A 16,396-nucleotide genomic window follows, 5' to 3' on the forward strand; every position below is an offset into this window, starting at 1 on the left:
CCTTCGCTTCTTTTTAAATATATCACTTTCACTTTGTAACTTTTAAATACTCCGCAATACTCCCTTCGCTTTCTTTTAAATACATCACTTTCAATTTGTCACTATATGAACCAACATAAGTTGATAAAGTTGGTGGAGAACTCACCTTGTGACTTGGAAGTCACAGGGGTCGAGCCCCATCAGCTGCAACATGAGTATGGTATATATATATATATATATATATATATATATATATATATATATATATATATATATACACACACTAAGTTTGACTTGACTTTTTTTTAACTAATGTACTCGATCCCTCCGTCCCAATTTAATTGTTACACTTAGTTTTTCACGGAGTTTTATGCGATAAGTTGTTATAGGCTTATCTATTATAGTTTAATAGAAAAGTAGGTGCATGCATGTAGTGGGAGATAGTGGAATTTTTTTTAATTGAATGTGAGAGGAAGTGAGGTCATCATTTTAGGTAGTGGAAAGAGAGAGATAATAAAATATTAGTAAATGACTTCATGCCATAAAAGGGAATGTGACAATTAAATTGGGAGTGACGTAAATGAAAAGTGTAACAATTAATTGGGACGGAGGGAGTATGAACATCAAATGTTATTATGTAAAATATTGTTGGATTAGTCACAATACATATTTTCATAATATCAACTTTTTACAATCTCTACAAATAGAAAATTACAGGTATTTAATGGTCAAATGATGCATTGACAAGTTTATCGACCTGAGTGATTCATTTAAAAAAGAAAACAAAAGGGTACTAGTAATTAATAAGTATACAACAAGGTATAGACCTACTTGAATTGTTAAAACGGAGGTTTTGTGTACGATAGGTCTCAGGTAGACCTAAAAAAAATTGATCCGACCCGGTAATATTAGGTGTTGAATAAGTATTTGTACGTGAGCCATAACTCGATTTTATTCGAACCCAACAAACCCGAAAAATAATAGGTCAAAATTCGACTGAACCGTTTTTGACCTGATTGATAGACAATCGTTGTATTTAATTACAATAATAAATGAGATTTTGAGGAATTTTTAACACAATAAACACGTTGTCGTTACTATTGTTGGGTGTAATATAAAGATGGTTGTGGGCCGGCCCGACCCGACCCAACACGAAAAAAGCACGGCCCGGCACGAGCACGCAAAAAGCACGGCCCGGCACGAGCACGCAAAAAGCACGGCCCGACACAGGCAAGAAGTCGTGGGCCGTGGGCCGGGCTTGGGCCTCAATTATTTGGAAAAAGCACGACAAGGCACGGCACGACTCGACCCGGTACGACAAAGCACGTTAAATTTAGTCAAATTAGCCTTAGGCACGACGGACCGACCCGACCCGACCCGACACGAAAGCACGTGGGCTTGGGTCGGGCCTTGTTTTTAACTTTTCGGCACGACACGACACCGCACGAAACAACGTGGGCCTGGTGTGGGCCCGGCCCGGTTAGGCCCACGACCCGTGGGCTTGGCACGAAGCCCGGTTGAATTTGACTACTTATAAATTTTGCATGAAAATTTGTTAATTTATGCACATATTTTGTATACGTGGGATCGAACACGGGTTCTCACTATCAAGTTCAGCCCCACTCACCATTAAACCTACAAGCAATTGATATCCTCACTGACAATTTGATGAGGGTTTCTAAACCTCAAGTGACTTGTGTCCACATGGACACAAGTGATCCAAATACAATATCTTGAGTACCAACACATAATATGTCAGTACCAAAATGCAAAATTGCTTAGAAATACCACCAATATAAGTCATATGTGTTATTATTGGTATTCACATAATTTGTATTGGTACTAACTTATTCTGTATTGGTACTCCAAATTCTGTATTGGTACTCACTTGTGTCCAATATGGACACAAGTCACTTGTGTCCAATATGGACACAAGTCACTTGTGTCCAATATGGACACAAGTCACTTGTGACAAAGACTTCCTCCAATTTGATTGCCCTAATAACTCATTCGGAAAGATAATAATAAAATAAAATAAAATAAAATAAAATTATGGGCGTCGATTAACATAAATTCATTCCTAGCAAAGTAGCAATAGAAAGATAACCCTAACGGCATAGGCTTGGAAATTTCACTAAAGAAAACCCTTGCGCATCTTCCTCTTCGTATTCCGCCGCATTACCACCTTTTACTTTCTCTCTCCTCTGATCAGCGCTTCCTCTCTGCGAAAATGGTGATTTCTGTTCAAATTTATCATCTTCATCAGATATTAATTCATCGAATTTTCCTAGTTTTTGTTCCTTTTTCTTTAGATAAGGTTTAGGGTTTAAGGGTTGATGATTTCTGCACAAGTTTTGATTAATTGATTTATGTGTTCGATGAATTTTGTTTTGACTAATCGATCTTAATTTGTCAATTTAATCGGTATTTTCTTCAATTAGGTTTAGGGTTTAAGGATTTTAGAGTTTCTGCAGAATTTTGGATCAACTAATTAAATTTGTCGGTTGATAGGTTTTGCAAAACGATATTGACCTGTTAAACCCACCGGCCGAGCTTGAGAAGAAGAAGCACAAGCTCAAGCGTCTTGTTCAGTCCCCCAACTCCTTTTTTATGGTATCATCAATTCTCTCTTCTATTTTTTTATTTCTTTATCAAAAAAATTCTGTTTCTAATTTTTTGTATTTTCTGGGTTTGGTGTAGGATGTTAAATGCCAGGGATGCTTCAATATGTAAGTATTAAAATCTCTATTTCTAGTTTATTCACCTTCAATATGTGATTTTTACATGTGAAATTATCAAAAAGTTCAATTTATTGCAAACATGATTTGATTAACTTACATGTTGTCAATTTGCTTCTTTGGTTACTTTGATCCTAAATTCACGTGTTTTGGGTAATGATGGTAGAAATGGGTTTATGATCTGCTTATTGTTTACCTTTCATAACTAAGAGAATAAAATTGTAAGCTTTAAGAAAATAGATTTGGGTAATGATTTGTTTGGCCTCAGTTTGGATAAATTGGTATCGATTGGAAGTAATTTATCATTTCAAAAGAGATAATTTTTCAGAATAATTATCAGTTTAACTTTCTTAGGGAATGGTGGTTGATGCCGTAAATGATCTATTATTTGTAATTCTCTTGTTAGACTTTTTGGAATAATTATCAGTTTAACTTTCTTAGGGGATGGTGGATTGGTGGTTGATGCTGTAAATGATCTATTATTTGTAATCCTCTTGTTAGACTGGTAATTATTTCTACATTGATAGACTTACCTGACAAGAGGCTCGGAATAGATCCATTTTAGCAATAGTCTCTTTCATTCCATCCTATCTTGTTGAGTCTTGATATCCCATTATTGTGAGACTATTAAAAGTGAGTGCTTTTTCTGGTTTGTAGTTCGTTTGATGATATCCGTATGTGTTAATACTGTGTTTAGTAGAGAATACCTGATATGACATGAGAATTCAATTCTATCTTTTGGCTGTTTCTCTGTACTCGTAATTGTCCCCCAGTGCTCTGTTCGACAAATCTGCTAGTGTTATTGGAGTTCATGCTTCTTCTGATGCTTATTCAAGTATTCAACCCATTTTTACTGATGAGTTTTCTGTAATTAAAATGCAGAACCACTGTCTTTAGCCATTCCCAGACTGTTGTGGTGTGCGGAAACTGCCAAACAGTGTTGTGCCAGCCTACAGGAGGGCGTGCCAGACTCACTGAGGGTTGCTCCTTCAGGAGAAAGGGAGACTAGATAAAGATTGCAACTAATTTTGCTGCCAGAGAGTATGAGCTTTTAGTTTTGAGTCAGTGAAATGAAGGACCCTTTTGTCACTCGGGAATTTCTATTACGTATTTTTATGTTATCAAGTGCTTGAGTGTGCCTAAGAACTTGATATGAACAGTAGCAGTAGTCTCGTTCTCTGATTCGATTTTGTTTTAATGTTTGTGGGTTTTTCGAGTGACATTTTGGTGCTAGTGACTAGCAAAATTTTGCCACTGTTGTTACTTTCTTGTTGTTATGCATCTAGTGTTAAGCTGACGTTTGATCGTGCTTCTGTTATGCATCCCTGATGAAAGATTTTTTATCATATAAGCAAGCATTGTGCTTTGTCTAATTTTTAAAATAATTAGAGCCTCAGCTCATTTATAAAGAAATGAACAATTAGGTTAATGAGAATATATCTTTGGTGAATGCCTAAATGATGGCAATGATAGTGGAGGTTGAGTACGGACTACGATCAATATCAAGATAGTTTGTATTTTTTTCGTTATGTGGTGCTGATTTATTTCTGAAATCTAGGAACAGTAATACGGAGTAATTCATCTCTTATTGGTGAATCGCAGTGATGTGGCATGTGGTTTTTAATAAATTTGAACTTTTCTCTGTAGAAACCCTAAAGAATGAGCAACCGTAGTGGGAGACTCTGGTGATTTTTAAGGAGAGAAAGTTAAGACCTTACCAGCTTTGGTAATAAATGAGTGTCTCTTAAATAGGGTTTGTAAGAGTAAACTGTGAAATTAGAGTTAGTCTGCGTCATCAATTTTTTCATGAAAATAAAATAAATAAAAAAGGGTAAGAGAGAATACGAGTAGTTACTAGTTAGTGCTAAAAGCTAGTGATATTTCCAAATTGCTCATAATCTCTCTCATATGCTACCTACGTTCTAACTAGCTCTAAGGCTTATACACCTTATTTTCACTTATTTCAGGAAAAATAAGTACAGATAAGATAAATTTAGGAAAAAATAAGGGTTAATCAAATATAATTTATAAGTGAAAATGGTGAATAGAATGCACCATCAATAATAATCCCCTCCCAATTTTTTTTGAAATGCACTAGCTTTTATTCTCATTTACTCACTTTTTTTTATTTTATTTTCATGCAAAAAAGGATGATAGGACACTAGCTTTTATTTCAGAATTTTCTCTTACAAACTCTAATAAATAGTCTCTCATTTCCCAATTAGAGCATCAAGAAGGGAAGACTCATGGTTATTCAAATCGCAGATCTTACGATTCTACGATTCAAATATGATCTTACTATTCGATTTACAATTTTACACGATTCTACACTTTTTTCCTGACTAGCAAAACCTCATAAATTTGTATCACGCTAAGAAAGTTATTAATAGATAAATATTGTTAATTATTGCTTATTTAGCTTGTAAACAACTATATATTTTAATTATTAAGTTTTTCACCTATAATATAAACACTTTCAATGACGTTTGAGAATAATATCTTGGTTATACTTGTTCGTGAATTGATTTTACAATTCGATCCTAAGAATTAATTCCGATTCAAAGTAAATTCCGATTTTGATAACTTTAGGGAGACTCTTATTTTGATGGCTCTTAATCTCTCTCTTATGCTACCTTAGCTCCAACTCTAAATACAAGTCCCCTCCCAAAAATTGTGAAAATGCATTATCTCTTGACACTAGCTCTTATCCTTTCTTACTCTTTTCTTAAATGTTTTATTTTCATGCAAAAAAAAAAGATGATGTGGCACTAGCTCTTTTTTTTTTAGAAAATCTTACAAACTCTTAACTCATTTCTTACTTAAGAACTACTCCCTTCGTCTAGTTTTGTTCTTGACGGTTGTTATTTTGCACGTGTTTTAATGACAAACTAGTATTCGGGCCCGAGCGATGCACCGGGTTGATACACGTATAAAAAATTTAAATAAATTCAACACTTTGTATTATTAAGTTGTCATTTATTATATTTTGTTATGAAAAAATGACATATAATTTGATTTGGAGTAGTGGTTAATTGTTTGGTTTACAATTAGAGGTCACGGGTTCAAGACTTTGTACCACACATATTTATCATTTTTAAATAATTGTGTATGACATGGAACATTGAAATGAGATTAGTGCGAGTGCCACATGGCACATTGGCTTGTTTATCAACGCCTTTTAATATATTAGTATAGATTAATGTGCATTGAGATCTGTTTTTTTTTAATTTTAACAAGGAAAATTACGTTTATTTATAATGTTTTAACTTTTATCAAAATTCTGATATTGGGAAAATGACGAAATTTAATGTCCCAATGGAAAAGTGTGAGAGATTAAATGACCCTATGGATTTAATTGGTTAAAATAATAATTGGACACAAACTTTGATATAATATTAAAGCATTAATGTGATAATGTATAATGAAATGTAAATAACATTTTGGGACAACCAAAAAGGAAAACGTAAAGAACAAAAAAGAGACGGAGAGAGTACTCTTAATTTGTCTCTCTCCTCAATAGTCACCTAAGAGTTTGCCACTATCGTTGTTCTAATCTGATGGTATGTCTTCAAGTTCTTGAAAACTATTCGTTCATCTCCCTCCTTTTTCTTGAACTAGTGTCGCTTGACCGCGCGCCTCGAAGTAAAAAAGTGTTGTTGAAATATATGAATAACTATTTCATGTAATCATCCAGTTCATGAACGATTATCTATAAATTTCATTCTTAGGCATTAATATGTGATCGAAATTGTTGTTTAAAGCCTTGTCGTAAAATAGTTATGCATATAATTGAACTTTATAAACATTTGTAATGCGGCTACTTGAATCGACATTCATGAAAACACAACTGTAATAACTAAAACATTAACATCCTATATTTTTCCGTTTATAAAAATAAGTATAATATTTTCCTATGTTTTTCACAAATGTCAAGACACACAAAATTATCCAAACGTCTACTAAAATCTCAACCTCCACATTTTTTATGCACTCCATAGTGCAAATTCTTTTTCCTATGTATAGTGCCATGTTAAAATCCCCCGTGATCACTTTATTTCCCATTCTCAATTTTAATCCCAATTCGTTTTCCATTCCCGTAAAACAAACATGGAAGTTTTAATTCTCACATTTTCTTCTCATTTCCACCCTCCAACTCCCACAAAACAAACACCCTCAAACTCCTTTATTCTTCTTTACACACCGCACCTCAGTATTCCCTATCTCTTACGCTCTACACATGGACAAATTTCAACTCATAATTAACCGTCCGGATGACTTCCATCTCTTTCTCATTAGGAAATGTTGATCAAACGATCTAAACCCCCCTCGCTACTCTAGAAAACCATCAACTTATCTCACTTAATAGTAGTCTTGTCTATCTTAATTGGTTTTTCTGCACCAACTATCTTGAAAAGACTCTCTTTTCCCCAATGTCTAATTTTCAAATTTTGAAATTCAATCCAAAGTTTTACATTGATTTATCTCATCCTTCATCACATCAATATATGATTATGTTCCTTAACAGTGAAAGGCTTATGGTAAAATAATTAGTATCCTCGTCGCATCACCTTATCTTTACTAGTTTGTGCACGCATTGCGTGCGAAATAAATAGATAGAAAATCAAATAATATTTAACGAGGAAGATGATTGATTTTTGGACGCAAATCATGGAGTGATTAAGGGGCTTACCAAATTGTTTGTTACGTTTGTTTTGTCAATAGTAATTTTAAGCTGTCAAATACGTCTAATTTGTCCATGTAAGGGCATAGACTATTGTATAGGGCATCAAAAGACCATTTAGGTTAATGACATTAGGAGTTCCCTTATAGAATAGAGATTCTCCAGTGTCTTAAATCTGATAATTTATTTTCTCTCCAATAAGAGTTATTACTCCCTCCGTTCCTAAATACGTGTCCACTTTGGACATGTACACGGTAAATAAAATTGAATGGTGTGTAAGAGGTAATGATTGAGAATGTTTTTTTTTTTTTTGGAAAGGAAAAAGTAGATAATTGTTTATTGATAAAGTATAAATAAAAGTGGAGGTGGTGATTGAAAAGTGGGAAAAGTGTAAAATGTGTAAGAAAAGGTAATAATGATGTATAGAAAAGTAGGAAAAGTGTATGGAAAAGTGGGAAAAGTGTATAGAAAAGTGGGAAAAGTGTATGTCCAAAAACGGAAAGTGGACACATAAAAGGGAACGCCATAAATGGAAACTGGACACGTATTTAGGGACGGAGGGAGTATGAATATTCATACTTTTTTTTTCATATTCTACATATAAACCCCTACAACTACATTTACTGGTGGATTAACCCAACACAAAACACAAAAATAATATGATTTTCAAAGTCCAATTTCCTAGATATCTATCTTAATTTTCACTAAAATGATAGAATTTCACACAAAGTCACAATTTAGCATATCAAGTTATCCAATAACCCCGCCTTATTGGTTTCTTCTTGCTGGCTACGGAAAAACGACGTTATAGTGATTACACAAAAATCTTATTTCAATTCAATTGAAAAGAACAATGCATAAAAAGGTGGAGAAAATACATCACTTTAGGTCCTGTTTTTTCCCCCTTTCCAGTTCAGTTAAATTCATATTCAACAAGTTCATCAATTTCACGTGTTTAACTCTATCATTTAGTTCAACGTAATTCAATTCAAAACATCAATACGACATATAGGGGTGCAAATGAGCCGAGCCGAGCCGAACTGAGCTTTACCCTGTTCATGTTCATGTTCATTTAACTTATGCGAGCTCGAGCCTAAGCCCGAGCTTTAATTTTAACCAAGCTCAAAAATTTGTTCAAGCTCGGTTTGTTTAAAAGAACATATGTTCGCGAACTGTTCGTGAACGGCTCATTTATTAATAGAGTCGAGTTTATAAACGAGCTTTTTTCATGAACTGACTTTCTTAAACGAGCTTTAGAGTTTAACTACTTGAAAATCTAACAAAATTATAATCATATCTAATAATAAAGATTAAAGTACATTACTTTATTGGATAAACAAACTAATAATTTAGAAAGAGTCAAAGAACACTAATTTAGCAATTAATATTTTTTTTTATTCTATTATAGATTTCAAAAGTAAAAAACATGATTTTAATCTTTTTTTGAAAAACGTATATATGGTAAAATATGATACAAAACATAACTAGACGAACTTGTTCAAGAACGAGTTGTTCATGAACATAAATGAACGAGTTGTTCATGAACATAAATGAACGAGTTGTTCATGAACATAAATGAACGAGTTGTTCATGAACTTAAATGAACGAGCATACATATGTTCATGTTCAAGCTCGTTTATTAAGCGAGTTTCAAAAGTTGTTCAAGTTCGGCTCGTTTAATAAATGAACGAACATGAACGAGCTTTAAACGAGCCCGAGTCCGAGCCCGAGCCCAAATAATTTATTGACCGACTCGGCTCATTTGCACCCCTACCAACATACGAAAATATAAAAATGGCAAGAGAGACAGTGGGTGAGATTTAACTAAAAAAGATCTAATAAAAATCTAATGTGTGGAATAAAAAGAAATGTAAAATGAAAATGAACAAGAAAAGTCGGTCACGACTTACGATTCGGTACTTATATATTTGCACGCCTTCACTCCTTCGCAAACCCTCTTTGAAGGTCATACCTTATAATCCACACACCTGGGAGCCTACTTTTCTCCCTCTACCGTCCGATATTACCCCCTTTCCGTCGGAAACCCTAACCCTAACTACCCAGATCGCTCCTTTTTCTCTCTCCTCTTTTCCTCCATTCAACCCCCTGATTTCGTCGCCGATCTATCTCTTTCACTCCTACCTAACCTAATTGGTATGTTCTTCAATCTCTTCTTGCTTTCTTCTAATTCACTGTTTTTGTTGATTTCTATGTGTTTCTTGAGAGTTTTGATTAATCGAATTTTGATTGTGGTGTTGCAGTTTGAGAATGGTGTCCGACGCGGCTGCGAAGAGGGCGGCTCAGAAAAAGGCAGCTGCAGCTGCGAAGAGGGGAGGAAAAGCCTCTGCCTCATCAAAGGCGGCGGCGGCTGCAACAGCAGCAGCTGTCGATAAGGTGTCTAATGGAGTTGGTGACCTTGTGATTTCTGATCGGAATTGTACGGGTATTCTTTGCTCTCATCCGATGTCCAGAGATGTCAGGGTAAGCTTTTTCGATCGATTTGACGTGGATTCTTTAGTTTCTCATTGTTTGTTATGTGGAATTCTGTTGTTGGTAATGGGTATTGAGTTTACTACGTCGAATTCCGTTGTTGCTGATGGATGCCATTTATTAGGTGGAATTCCGTTGATGGTTATAATTTACTAATCATAGATTAATGAGGTCTATTTTGGGGTTTGATTGAACTGAAAAAGGGGGTATGAATTTATAAGAAGGTTTTTGTTTATAGAAGCCATTGTGGAGTAAAATATTGATTTATTAGGAAATGAAGTATATGAGATTTAATGTTTGTATTCAAAAAAAAATTGAATTTCCTCTTGATTAAAAAGATGTATACATAGGGAAGAAGCTGTTGCTGATGACATCGTAGAGATTCGTTTCTAATCCCTGTTTTGCTGGCATGTTTAGAGTGTTGAAATATGCTCGTAGTTTGGCATGTGCAATCATATTTGGTCAGCTACTGTGGTTGAACATGCTCTTCAAATAAGAGCTAGCTAGAAGGGACTAATGTGTCATAACGGTTTTTTTCTTCTAAAGGGTGATTATTGGTATCCTTCGAATATTGCATCTTGGCTTCTAATGCATCATGTGATTATAAAAATAGCTATCTTATTCTAGTTCATAGGTTATACGGAGTATATGCCTTATTAGTTTCTTTCATGGGTTGGTGATCTTTGAAGTCTTCTTTCACATATTTTATGCACGTGTTCATGAATTATTTGAGGCTAGTTGGTCTCACTTCTAGCTTATTCTTCTTAGCTATGCCGCACTTAGACCAACGCCTAGGCGAGCAGATCGTCTGTCAGCTGGGTGTTCTGCCATCTATGATGCCGGATTAATTGAATGAACTTATAATTTAGTGCATTTTCCCGAAATATCATCCCTTGTGATCCCTTCTTATCTAGGTAAAGTTATGCATAACATGCTTTTGTAATTTGATTATGTAATGTTTTCTAGTTTCTGTAGTTCTCTATCTAGTGTTGTGATAAAATACCGCTATCTTGCAGATAGAGTCTCTGTCAGTTACTTTTCATGGACATGATCTGATAGTTGATTCGATGTTGGAGCTTAATTTTGGAAGGTAATTTTCTCTCTCAAACTGGTTCTTCCAAACTTTATTTCTTTGTAATTATTTTATTTGAATTTGTTATATAGTTGCCTGGGCACAATGCCTTATACTTGAAAATTATATATGCAGACGTTACGGTTTGCTTGGTTTAAATGGTTGTGGGAAATCTACCCTTCTTACTGCGATAGGGCTCCGTGAGCTTCCGATTCCGGAGCACATGGATATCTATCATCTTTCCAGAGAGATTGAAGCGTCTGACATGTCTGCTCTCGAGGCTGTAATATGCTGTGACGAGGAAAGGGTGAAGTTAGAACAAGAAGTCGAAATATTAGTGGCACAGGTGTGTGCTTTGCATATGTTAATTGTACACCTGTAAATATGTTCTATCATTGGCTTGTATGATGAATTTTCCTTTTGCAATAGGATGATGGAGGCGGAGAAAGACTTGAACGTGTATATGAGCGTTTGGAAGCTCTTGATGTAGCAACTGCTGAAAAGCGTGCGGCTGAAATTTTGCATGGTCTTGGGTTTGACAAGATGATGCAGGGAAAAAAGACCAGAGATTTTTCTGGTGGTTGGAGAATGAGGATTGCATTAGCACGGTCGTTGTTTATGAAACCAACCATCTTATTGCTGGATGAACCTACAAATCACCTTGGTAAGTTGAAGCACTTCTTCTCTTGTCACTTGGGGTTCTAATCATGTTATTATGCCACAACTTGTCTGGCAATGGCCATGTACCGTTAAAGGAGGGGAAGATGTTCTCAAACCTTCTTACAGGTTGGTTCTTTGAGAACTTCTTCCTATCATCATATGCCAGGCAGCATGAGGATTATTTGCTTTTGCTCGTGCAATTAGAGTAAAAAAGTTACTGTGGTTGCCAAGAAAGGAGTTATTCTCAACTGTCATTCCATTAGTGGATTGTTCAGGGCTTCCCATATAGGTTATTGTCCCAGACTAAGTCCAATATGTAATTCCTCCATTCCAAAAGAAGTGGGACACTTTGTCAGGAGATCTCATATAATCGACTACATAACTTTATTTGGCTACTGGGTTTTCTTAATCTCTCTCCTTTCTCATAGGCCTCTCTTTTTATCATAGACTTGTGCTTCCCCCTTGTTGCAACTATTTTGGAATGGAGGAAGAACTTTCTTATTCTCTGTCAATCATATTTGGTCATCATTTTATGTTGAGCTCCTAACTTGAACACTTTATAGTGGCAGTGTGGTTAAGAAGTGGGTTTAGCCTAATGGAATTATATTTCTATTTGAGAACTTGTATTGTTCTATGTTGTTGCTTCTATTTTTCGAGAAGTATGTTTGTTTTACCTTCTTTTCTTATCTCCATGATGACAGACCTTGAAGCTTGTGTTTGGCTTGAGGAGAATCTGAAGAACTTCAATCGCATTCTGGTTGTGGTTTCACACTCCCAAGATTTTTTGAATGGTGTTTGCACCAACATTATACACATGCAAAGCAAGAAGTTGAAGATCTACTCTGGTAATTATGACCAGTATGTTCAGACGCGTTCTGAACTTGAAGAGAATCAGATGAAACAGTACAAATGGGAGCAGGAACAAATTTCTAACATGAAGGAGTACATTGCTCGGTTTGGTCATGGGTCAGCTAAGTTAGCTCGGCAAGCACAAAGCAAAGAGAAAACACTTGCGAAGATGGAGAGGGGAGGACTGACAGAGAAGGTTTCCAGAGACCAAGTTCTGGTTTTCCGTTTTACCGATGTTGGAAAGCTTCCCCCTCCTGTATTGCAGTTTGTGGAAGTGTCCTTCGGCTATACACCAGAACATATTCTGTACAAAGACCTAGATTTTGGTGTGGACCTTGACTCCAGGATTGCCTTGGTGGGACCCAATGGTGCCGGAAAGAGTACGCTTTTGAAGCTGATGACAGGGGATTTGGTTCCTATTGAAGGGACGGTGAAGCGACATAATCATTTAAGGATTGCCCAGTACCATCAGCATCTCGCAGAAAAGCTTGACTTAGAATTGTCTGCTCTACTCTATATGATGCGAGAATACCCAGGAACTGAAGAAGAGAAAATGAGATCAGCAATAGGAAGGTTTGGGCTATCAGGCAAAGCACAGACTATGCCTATGAAAAATTTGTCTGATGGGCAGCGTAGCAGAGTTATTTTTGCTTGGTTGGCTTACCGACAGCCTCAGATGTTGTTACTAGATGAGCCTACTAATCACTTGGATATTGAGACAATTGATTCATTGGCCGAGGCATTGAATGAGTGGGATGGCGGTATGGTTCTTGTTAGTCACGACTTTAGGCTCATAAACCAGGTGGCTCATGAGATATGGGTGTGTGAAAATCAGGCAGTCACTCGTTGGGGAGGTGATATCATTGCCTTTAAGGAGCATCTCAAGAAGAAAGCTGGATTTGAATGAAGTCGAGGATTATGATGAGGTGACTTGGTTAGAAATCTGTCAAAACGTATTAGTACTATGCAATCCGTCCAGCTTGACATTCAGTTGTGCCGCGCAGAGCATATCTCCTTCCCAATGTTTGGATAGAAAATTGCAGCCGAGCCATTGAAGGGTTTGGTTATAACCCAAATCTAGCAAGTCGAACATTATTGCGGCCCTCGGTTTGGGTAAATTTTTTGTTTTGTTTTCTTTTTCCCCTTGAAAACACTTTATAAAATTATCTTTGTAGTTTGACCAACGAAATTATGCTTTGTAAAAGAGATCATTTGTGAACCTGCTTGTTTGAGATTCTTAAGTATCATTACTATATTTTCTGTCTTATTCATTTAGTAATTTGTTGCTGGCTGTTGAATAGCATGTCAGCCACACTCTTATTCTAGATAAGCTAGCTTTTTTGTATGAGGTGTTCAAGACAGGGGAAAGGGTTTTAGTTGGATGTATTTTATCTGCTTAGTACTACTACTACTATTACTACTATTGTAGACACAGGTTGGACTAGGCCTTCGTAGAACTATTGTTTCAGTTCAAAGAATGCTGATTGCATCTGAACTGTGTATTACAAGGTGCTGTGTAAACTGAACAATCAAAGCATCAATATTTTTGTTTGATTAAGAAATTTATCGAAGAGTGCTAAAGAAGAGTGCACTTAACCCCTGCTTGGATAGTGTTTGGCTTTCCCTTGTTCAATATCTCTAGGCAAAACGTTATGCTGTGCCATTATTCGCCCACCAGAATGAACATACAGAGGAGAAATAAACCACCACATGAAAACTAAGAATAGCAAGCTGTTTACTGCACAGGAAGTAAGCAAACAACTTACTCCCTCTGTCTCAGAATACTCGTACCGGTTCGAGTCGACACGTTTGCCAATGCACAACTTTGACCACTAATATCTTTAACTACATATTATAAAAATTTATGAAATATTAATATTTTGAAAATATATGTTAAGATGAAGCCAACAATATATTATATGCTAACTTTTGTTTTCATATACTAAAAATAAAATAGGGTTAAAGTGAATTATGTGAATAGTGTAAAAAGTCAAAGCGGTGCGAGTATTCCAAGACGGAGGGAGTATTGAATAAGGAAAGCGGCCTGAAATATCGTAAGTTGCATGGAAACTAATGGTCAACTCGGAACCGCCCGCTATGTATCATGCTCCAAATTCCTAGGAGGTGTGAGGCTCAGAGCTGTCAAAAATTGATCCGATCCGAAAAATCGACCTGAACCGACCTGTATTTTTAAAGATCCGGACCCGATCCGAGACCCGAAATTTTGTTAAAATAGGAAACCCGTAACCCGACCGTATCCAACCCGTTAAAACCAACGACCGATTTCGACCCGTTAACGCATGACCCGGACCCGAACCTGACACCGGACCGAAATATAACCGATAACAAACCTGAGTAAGCTTACCCGACCGAATAATGACCCGAACCCGATTCAACACCCGACACGATGTCAACCCGAAACCGATTATAAGCCGATGAAACCTGTTATTGACTCAATTCGTGACAACCCGTTACTTGAATTTACGCGACCTGTTGACAACCCGATTTGTCATTGACCTAACTAAATAATAACTTAAATCAAGTTAATATTATTTTTTATAATTACCTAATCTTGAACAAGTGAAAAGCGTTAAACCAAATTTAACCAAAGTTATAAAAGTTAATTATAAGGTTAAAACTTGACTAAACCTGATAGCTACCAAACCCGGTCTTAACCCGTGCACAATAGTGAACCCGACATGACTTTTAACCGACCGGTACTTATCCGATCCGAACTTGATCCGACTCGTCAAGACCCGGACCCGTAATTGTACCTGACTAGAAAAAGACCCGACCCGACCCGAACCCGAACCGAACCCGGTCTATACCGAAACGGAAAAATAACCCGACATGACCCGACAAATTTTCAACCTGACCGAACCCGACCTGAACCCGACCTGCACCTGACAATAAAATGACCCGACACGACCCGATCAGATCATAACCCGAGACCCGAGATGACCAGACCCGGACCCGACTCGAGTAACCGTTTTAACACCTCTAGGCTCAGCCATACTCCCACGTTCAAGTCTTCCTTATCTAGCATAAACTGTACACTTTGTCACTCTTGTATCCCTGGTAGGGGTGTCAAACCCGATTAATCGGACACTCTTGTATCCCTGGTAGGGTTTGGGTCGGATTAATCGGATTCGGGTTGGAACATATTCTTTTGGTTAACGGTCGGATCAGATTAAAAACCTAACGGATCGGATTGGGTCGGATATTTTATGCTCGGGTTCGTATTAGGTCGGGTTGTAAACGGGTGAGATTGTAGTCGGGTTGGATCGGATCGGATCGGATTGGAACAGAGATTGTTAACGGGTTTAGTCGGATATAACGAGTTCGAGTTCATATCGGGTCAGATTAATATCGGATCAGATTAATCGGGTAGCAGACTAAAACAGGTCGGGTTGAAACGGATTTAGGCGGGTACGCCGGATTCAGGTCATATCGGTTCGAGATATTATAAAATCGGGTTAACTGGTAGTGGGTTGGATTCGGGCCGTGTCAATTCGATTCCAAATTATATAATTATAATATCGATGACTTAATTAGGAGACTAAAACGATAACTAACTTTTAAAAGTATTAAAAATTAAGATCAGTAATATAAGTTATTGATCAATTTATTGTATACAGAGTATAACTTAGTTTAATACTACGTAATCGATAACGATGAACTAATAACTAATAAAATTTATTACGTCGAATTAATGAACTAATAAAGTAATAGTTAACGAGTATAATTTGTAACGAATTAAAAAGTATAACGTCCACATGTGATTGCTTTAACAAACTAATAATAACTTATGGATACAAGATGAGTGTCTGAGTGATGTGACAAGTTGTTTGACAATTTACTACTCCCTCCATTTCTTTTTGATCTTCCTGTTTCTATAAATGTCGTTTCTATTTGATCTTCCTGTTT

General features: G+C 36.4%; 2 protein-coding genes across 3 annotated transcripts; both read left to right on the forward strand.

Moving 5' to 3' along the window:
- The first annotated feature begins 2,056 nt into the window (after positions 1–2,056).
- On the forward strand, positions 2,057–4,014 carry LOC110792878 (40S ribosomal protein S27-2). The gene is made up of 4 exons (XM_021997698.2): positions 2,057–2,212; positions 2,491–2,592; positions 2,680–2,708; positions 3,600–4,014. Exons 1-4 carry the CDS (start codon positions 2,210–2,212, stop codon positions 3,724–3,726), a joined length of 261 nt encoding a protein of 86 aa, XP_021853390.1. The 5' UTR covers positions 2,057–2,209; the 3' UTR covers positions 3,727–4,014.
- Positions 4,015–9,336: 5,322 nt separating this feature from the next.
- Positions 9,337–13,736, forward strand: LOC110792879 (ABC transporter F family member 1). 2 transcript variants are annotated; one of them, XM_021997699.2, is made up of 6 exons: positions 9,337–9,552; positions 9,660–9,879; positions 10,905–10,978; positions 11,096–11,306; positions 11,390–11,624; positions 12,322–13,736. In XM_021997699.2, exons 2-6 carry the CDS (start codon positions 9,667–9,669, stop codon positions 13,374–13,376), a joined length of 1,788 nt encoding a protein of 595 aa, XP_021853391.1. In that variant the 5' UTR covers positions 9,337–9,552; positions 9,660–9,666; the 3' UTR covers positions 13,377–13,736. The 2 variants fall into 2 exon arrangements, with proteins under 2 accessions (XP_021853391.1, XP_021853392.1); XM_021997700.2 differs by lacking the exon at positions 9,337–9,552 and adding an exon at positions 10,657–10,802 and having other exon boundaries at positions 9,736–9,879.
- The last annotated feature ends 2,660 nt before the right edge of the window (positions 13,737–16,396 follow it).

Source organism: Spinacia oleracea, chromosome 2 (genome assembly GCF_020520425.1).
Source record: "Spinacia oleracea cultivar Varoflay chromosome 2, BTI_SOV_V1, whole genome shotgun sequence".
In the NCBI taxonomy this organism is placed as follows: domain Eukaryota; kingdom Viridiplantae; phylum Streptophyta; class Magnoliopsida; order Caryophyllales; family Amaranthaceae; genus Spinacia; species Spinacia oleracea.

Coding starts and splice junctions, on each gene's coding strand:
- LOC110792878 (XM_021997698.2), top strand. Junction 2,593..2,679: donor CCCCCAACTCCTTTTTTATG/GTATCATCAATT, acceptor GGTTTGGTGTAG/GATGTTAAATGCCAGGGATG. Junction 2,709..3,599: donor TGCCAGGGATGCTTCAATAT/GTAAGTATTAAA, acceptor ATTAAAATGCAG/AACCACTGTCTTTAGCCATT.
- LOC110792879 (XM_021997699.2), top strand. CDS start 9,667: ATGGTGTCCGACGCGGCTGCGAAGAGGGCGGCTCAGAAAAAGGCAGCT. Junction 9,880..10,904: donor CGATGTCCAGAGATGTCAGG/GTAAGCTTTTTC, acceptor GCTATCTTGCAG/ATAGAGTCTCTGTCAGTTAC. Junction 11,307..11,389: donor TCGAAATATTAGTGGCACAG/GTGTGTGCTTTG, acceptor CTTTTGCAATAG/GATGATGGAGGCGGAGAAAG.